Raw genomic sequence first — 7,143 nt, 5'->3', positions numbered from 1 at the left:
TTTTATTTGTAATAAAGTTGTTGTTTTTTGCCTCAGAATTTTTTATGCAAGATTTTGTCATGTAAAGGAGCATTTTTTTAAAACTATATTTAGGAGTACTTTTACTCAAGTACTAACTCGGGAGTAAAAACCTGAATGAACTTATTAATTTACAGCGCAGAAGTCCTTACTCTGGGTTTGGTGGCCCAGGCTGACCCCCTCCGGAGCTCCACAGTTAAAAGTCAACAGAGGTGGGAGGAGTCTGCCGGAACAGCCCGCCGGAGCGTCTGCGCATGAGCGGAACCCGAAGCGGCGGCGCAGGCAGCAGCAGGTAGGAAGTCCAGTTCCTCTTATGTCTCGTCTGTTATTTACTGCTGGGAAAGTTTACCGCCGGTGAAAAACTCTCGCCAACACGTAGACGGAACCGAGAACTGACCGCAGAGCTCCGCGGGCGGAGCGGGACCCAAATTTACGGTGTTTTTAGGGAAGTAAATCAGACTTTATTGACTTAACTGTGGAGGTAAGTTAACTTCTGTTTACCTCATTTGCCTGAACAAACTCTGTTTAGTCCGGTTTGTGTGTTTAAAAGGACTAAATAAAAATAAAAGTGTGTTTACGTCTGAGTCGCAGCAGCAGTTTAGAGGCGAACAGCTGCTACGGGAAGCGACAGGTCTCATTTCTTTGAAGTCAGTTCAGTGTTTTGATGTCTGATTATTATTATTATTATTATTGTTATTATTATTATTATTATTATTTTGTTTCTTACAAGGTACAAGTTGTGTGTGTGTGTGTGAGACTTCATAACCGGCGTCTCGTGACCCGGTGGGCATCCCTCCGAGAAAAGGTGGGGCGCGCGCGGCTCCGGTCAGTGCGCGTGACGAACCGTTTCATCCGCCGCGTCCGAACCGCGTTAAGCCGCGAAAACACCGGAACACTGAGAGAACACTGAGAGAACACTGAGAGAGCACTGAGAGAACACTGAGAGAACACTGAGTACTGCAGGGGAGGAGTAATCTGGTGCTGAACTGGAGGAAAAGTACTCTGTTACGGGTAAATTATAAATTAAAGTACAAATACAGGGAAGTAAATATGCTCTATTACAAGTATAAGTCCTGCATGAAAAATCCTAAATAAAAGTACTAATACAGGAAAGTAAATATACTCCATTGCAAGTACAGGTCCCGTTTGAAAACTCACACTAAAGTATAACTACTCCATTATAAGTAAGCATGAAAAAAGCTATTTAAGTAAAAGTATTACTACAAGAAAAAATACTGCATTACAAGCAAAGCTCCTGTCTGAGTAATCCTACTTAAGTAAAAATACTTCCTCACAAGTAAAAGTGCTGCGAGAGAAAATAAACGACCACCTCAAAGTAAAACTACTCCACTACTTCTACTTGCGTGTCTCTGCTGTCATGCTGCTACTTTGACTTGTAGTAAAAAGAGAAAAACAAAATCCCCACCGGACACAGAGATTAATCAATTAGTGGACTGATTGAATAATTTGATAATCGATTACTTGCAGCTTTTTGAATGTGACGTAATGTTTAAGGCAGCAGCTGGAGACATGAACAACGAGCACGACGCGCGATGATCTGACATTTTATCAACTAAACGATCGAGCGAAAACTGATCAGCTGATAATAGCAGTAATTAAATAATAATTATGAGGCTTTACTAAAGTAAATGTTTTTCTCTGCAGACCGTCTGCTGATTCGTCTGCGGCGATGTCGGCCCCGTGGTGGGAGGAGTGGCCCCTGCTGGTCAACAACGGAACCACGCCCGGGTTCTGGGACAACAGCACCTGCTACAACCCGTCGCAGAACACCGTCCTCTCCGGACTCGAATTTGGAGGAGTTCCTGTTGTGCTGCTGCTCGACTTCATCGTCTTCCTGGTGCGTTGGTGCCTTTAATCTGAGTCCAATCGATTCAGCAGAAGCATCTCGTTTGGTGACATGAAAGCCACAAATGGTACAAAATTAAACCCTATATTTCCTCTTTTCTTGCCTCCCACAGGTGCTGGTGATCATCTTCTCCATCATCAGGAAGAAGTTCTGGGACTACGGGCGTTTGGCTCTGGTCGCCGACACCGAAGGGTCAGTTTAGAGACTTGTTTTCTCCGGAGAGACCAGAATAGACGGCGTAATAGTAAACGGAACCTGACGCAGAACTTTGTGTTTTTAGGTTCACCGAGTCGACGCACCGGCGATATGGACGCATGACATCCATTACGAACAGCGCAGACGACCACGACCACGAACGGGTAACAGAAACAGAAATTAAACCACATTGAGCACCTTTTTTTGTAGTTTTTGGTGCATCCACGCTGTGTTTTCTTCTTATTAGAAGCTGGTGTGTTGATTCCAAACTGACTATCTCTGCTTCATCCCTCTTTGTTGAATCAAATCTGATTTATTCAGATCCAACAACCTAAATCAACCAAATGTTCTCAGACAGGCGGACAGAAAATCATGTGCGAAAGATCAAGACGGGATAAAACGAGTAAAATCCAAATTTAAAACAAAACAAAATGGATAACAACTTGTACGACCAATTTTCCCCCAAAATAAATATTAAATAGATATTAAATTTGGCTGTCTCCTCGTCTTCCCACAATTCACAAACTTCTCACAAAGTTACGTCAAAGCTCTCAGCGAGACGAGCTAGCACCACTTAGCGCTCGTGGCTAGTTTGCATTATTGATTCATTGATAATTAATTAATAAGGCCGCCAACTGTCTGTTAAGGAAATTATTTAATATTTCATCTCTGTGCAGATCATGTGTCAAATTCAGATTAATCACAGCTACTCCAAAGTGCTTTGTAAACTAGTTAGCATTAAGACGCTGCTCGACTCTGCACCGGTGTCTGCTCTGCTACATGTGCTGCAGATGGGATTATAAACACTGGAGCCGCTCTGCTGGACAAACTATGTCATGACACCGTTTCTGAATTACCTCAAGCATCCTTTTTTTTTACATTATATTCAGTAAAAGCTTCTCTTTATAAAAATTCTCCCTTCATGACAAGCCGGCTTTCTTGCTCAAAGTAATAAGCGAGTAATAATTTTGCACCACACCCATCCTAAGATCGTTCTGTCTCACTAGCATGCTGCTTCATTAAGCTGGTTTTAATCCCAGCATGCTTTTGCACAATCGACTTGCTAAATATTCTGCATCAGTGTAATTTTAGTTGTATTTAAGTGTAATTAAATGTCTTTGTTTCCGTTCAGGGATTCTGCTCTTGGCTGCCGTACATCCTCAGGATGGAGTAAGTCCTGTTTGTTTTGCTGTCACTTAACTTGTGCCACACCCAAATCTGCTAAGTCGTTCGTTACGTATTATTCCTGGTAAGCAGTTCTGTGTTTGTGTTTCAGCGAAGAAAAGATGAAATCCAGGTGTGGCATAGACGCCATCCACTACCTGTCCTTCCAGCGCCATATGATCTACCTCCTGGGGATCATCACCGTCACCTCCCTGGGAATCATAATGCCCGTCAACATGACCGGAGACCTGCTCAGTGGGTTTTTAATTCACGTCCTACATCCCTGTTTCTGAAGGAAATGCTCCAGAATTACACATAAATACCACCAACCGGTGTTGTTAAAGGCTAAATGACTACAAATGGCACTTATCTCATGTAGTTTCAGAGCTATTTGATGCACTGATTGTTGGTTAGATGTTGAACCATGTGTCTGATTTTTTTTTTTCCCCTGTTTGAAAAAATGTGGTTTGTCTCTTTCAGGAAACAACACGCAGTACTTTGGACAGACGACTCTTGGGAATCTTCCAGCAGAGTAAAAATACAAAATCAGCACAACAGTAACACCACCTGCCTGTACTTCCAAATCAGATGGGATCCCGTTCTGATTCTGGGGAGGAAACAAACCAAATATTCTCATTTAAGAAGCTGGAATCAAAGAATTTTGTTCGTTTTTTTTAATGAAAATAAAAGACTTATCAATGGGTTGTGGATCGTAAAGTTGTTACAAACGGGCAAATTAGCTATAGGGGCTAAAACTGTTTGTTTAATCAGGCTGCAAACGTTTTTATTTCCCACATCAAGCTGGACATTTTTTACATAGAGGTCAATCGGGATGGACTCACTTGTGGAGGCAGCCTCAAGTGGACATTCGTGGAACTGCAGTTTTTAGCACTTTGAACGTTTGCTTCTTTTTTTTTTGTTTTTTTATCCTCAAAAGTTGCTGCTTTGGTCGGCAGCAATGTTTAGATTGGCGGTGCATGTCAAAGTAACGTCAACCTGCAGCGATTAATCAATTATTGGTCAAGTATTGAATTAATCTAATGACAGTAAACTGAATATCTTTGGACAAAACAAGACATTTGAGGAAACTCTGATCCACATTTTTCACCATTTTCTGACATTTAAGAGACCAAACAGCTGATTGATTCACCCAGAAAAGGTGTTTTACTGGGACATATACCATCCAGCGTTTTATTGTTATTAACACTGTAAAATGAAGCTTCAAAAGTGTAGAAATGACATCCTGTTTGTACCCAATTCCTTGATAATGTGTTAGTTAATCCACATTAAAAAAATAATTGGTTGTCGCAGCCCAAGAATGAACCGTCATCAACCACAACTCCATTCGAAAAAGAAAAAAACATTCATGAATTAAGACAAATTTTGGAAGTTTGCAGCTATTTTCTGGGTTTTTTTCCTCCCGTGAAACAGCAAACTGAATATCTTTGAGTAGTGGAAACAACAACACATTTTCTTTTCACAATTTTTGACATTTTATAGCCCAAACAGCTAATTGACTGACCTGGGAAGTAATTAACAGACTAATTGACCATGAAAATGCAAGTTGCATCCTCATGTATGCAGGGTTTTCCTGCAGAACATCACATCATGATGACATAATGTTGTTCACGTGGCCTGCCAGTGGTTTTAATGTTACGGCTGATTCGTTGTTTGACAAAACGCTGTTATTTCTGCCCGTAGGAACGACCTGCTGTGGCTGCACACGGTGTTCGGGGTTCTTTACTTGATCCTGACGGTCCTGCTGCTGCGACGTCACACGTCTCAAATGAAGGACATGCGCAGGGAGACGGTGAGTCGCCGACAGCAATGCGTCGTTTGATGCAAAGTCGTCATCGACGCACCAACACGACCACGTTCCAGAAAAAACGTTCAGCGTGCACCGTTACGTAGAACGTCAAACGCCAGAAACAGCAGAGTTCGGTACTATGATGCTTTGATGATTTGAGGTTATCAGCGTTACTTCAGGTTTAAGTCCGGGTTTTAGGGACTACATGATGGTTTACCTACTGACCAATCAGGTCTCGGAAAACAGCATCACCGTTCCTGGAAGCGTTTTAGGAGCTGCAATTTCACAGTTCCGTCAAATCTAATATAGACTTCATTTATGCCCATCGCTCCTCCTGAACCATAGGCCACTGACAGCAGTCCTCCAGAGTCCTTTGTCCTGGACTGCCCTCTCTAGGTGTTTCCAGGTGTATCCCATCCCTCAAGGTCCCGTCGCCAGGCGTTTCTTGGCCGTCCTCTTTTTCGTTTTCCCTCGGGGTTCCACGACAGCGCCTGTCTGGTGATGTTGCTAGCTGGTGTGTCCAATCCATCCCCGTCTTCTGCGACGGAGCTCACCTTCTGTTGGCAGGTGGTCGGTACGCTGCCACAGGTCTGAGCTGCTGACGGAGCTCCATGGTGGTGTCGACTCGCACGAAGCTCAGGCTGGTTCAACCCCAACGTCAAGTCAGTGTTACTGTATGGAGCCGAGACATGGAGGACAACAAAGACCACCACCAGGAAAGTGTAGACTTTCATCAGCAGCTGCGTGAGAAGAATCCTCCAGATCCACTGGCCCAACACCACCAGCAACATAGACCGATAGAGCGCTAAAGCTTCATTTGTCGACTTATCGGATGGATTTGTGTTTTTAATGTTTGAGTAAAACTAAACTCTAAAAGAGTGAACAGGAGATGACGGAGCTCATCCTCATGAAAATACTTTGATGTTTATTCCTTGATTGTTTGTTTGTTCACTCTTTCTGAGCAACATCGGGCACAAAACCTTTCCTCAGAATTCATACTCAATTTTATTCCTTTCAATCCACAGCTTCTCAGCAGCTTTCACATCATTAATATTTCACTCAGATCCTTAATAGGAATCAGAGATATTGATTTTTGCAGCTTTACTTCCTGGTTTTGGCTGCAGCAGCACAGCCTGTGTTACAGTTTTAAAATCCTCATATTGGTTTCGGATTATAGTTTCTTCTTCTTGTCAGGAATCGTAGATGTGCATGTTTGAGATACCTGCGTTCACACCCACCCTCAGGAACCCTGAATGGACTTACCGAGTTGATAAACTGCTTACATGTGGCCCACTTTGGAAGTTGTTGGGTTTCCTGTTGTTGGACTTTCTTCATAGTGGAGATCCTTTTGCACTTTCAATATGTGCACACGCTGAAAGAAATAAAAAGAAGCATGAGGTTTAGAATGCAGCCTTTGTCTGGATGTCAGTTCTCTGGCGTCCTTAACATTTAACTCTGAATTGCAGCTTTCTGTGCGTGTACTGATTCACAGATCATGTTAAAAACACGCTCACCTGTGCCGGCGTCTAACTTTCACGTCTCTCCGTAGACCAGAAACACCTTGTTCGTGTGTTCGGTCCCTAAAACGGCGACGGACGAAGACGTAAAGACTCATTTCACGTCAGTAAACTGTTATTTTTTACAACATTTCAGTCAGTTCTTCATGGTCTTGTTGCTTTCGTGTTAAACTTCAATGTTGTTTTTTTCCTGCAGGGAGGCGTATCCGAGCTGCCGGGTGTGTGCTGTGACTTTGGGCTACGACGTGGCCAAACTCATGCACCTGGATAAAGAAACGTAAGACGTCACGAGTTACAGTTTGATAAAAATAATCATGTGATTGTTTCCCACTCAGCCACAAAGTCACATTAACCTGCAGAGCTGCCAGTTCTGCACAGGTCATTGATAGTAAGTATATTCTAGTGTGTGCTACTAATAAATATCTGCCACTAAACTATTTTTTTTGCCCCACAAATTGACCACGTGGTTCAGTCTCACTATTACGCTTCAATATTTAAATTATTTCAGATTTTTTTTACACGAGTATTCAGAGAAATTGGCTTCTGTGTGAAGCTCATTTGATACTTCTGAGAGA

General features: G+C 42.7%; 1 protein-coding gene across 1 annotated transcript in view; it reads left to right on the top strand.

The window, feature by feature from the left end:
* The first annotated feature begins 321 nt into the window (after nt 1-321).
* tmem63a (transmembrane protein 63A) overlaps nt 322-7,143 on the top strand; it is a 27,819-nt gene continuing 20,997 nt past the window's right edge. Inside the window, 10 exon segments of the mRNA XM_008290696.1 lie at nt 322-499; nt 1,684-1,876; nt 1,998-2,077; nt 2,166-2,244; nt 3,213-3,250; nt 3,357-3,499; nt 3,725-3,776; nt 4,946-5,054; nt 6,601-6,671; nt 6,765-6,845. Coding sequence (XP_008288918.1) covers nt 1,709-1,876; nt 1,998-2,077; nt 2,166-2,244; nt 3,213-3,250; nt 3,357-3,499; nt 3,725-3,776; nt 4,946-5,054; nt 6,601-6,671; nt 6,765-6,845 — 821 coding nt within the window. The 5' untranslated portion in view covers nt 322-499; nt 1,684-1,708.

Source organism: Stegastes partitus, unplaced genomic scaffold (assembly GCF_000690725.1).
Source record: "Stegastes partitus isolate 25-593 unplaced genomic scaffold, Stegastes_partitus-1.0.2 Scaffold691, whole genome shotgun sequence".
Classification (NCBI taxonomy): domain Eukaryota; kingdom Metazoa; phylum Chordata; class Actinopteri; family Pomacentridae; genus Stegastes; species Stegastes partitus.
Note: the sequence above shows the minus strand (reverse complement) of the source record. Positions and strands in the feature narration are given on the sequence as shown.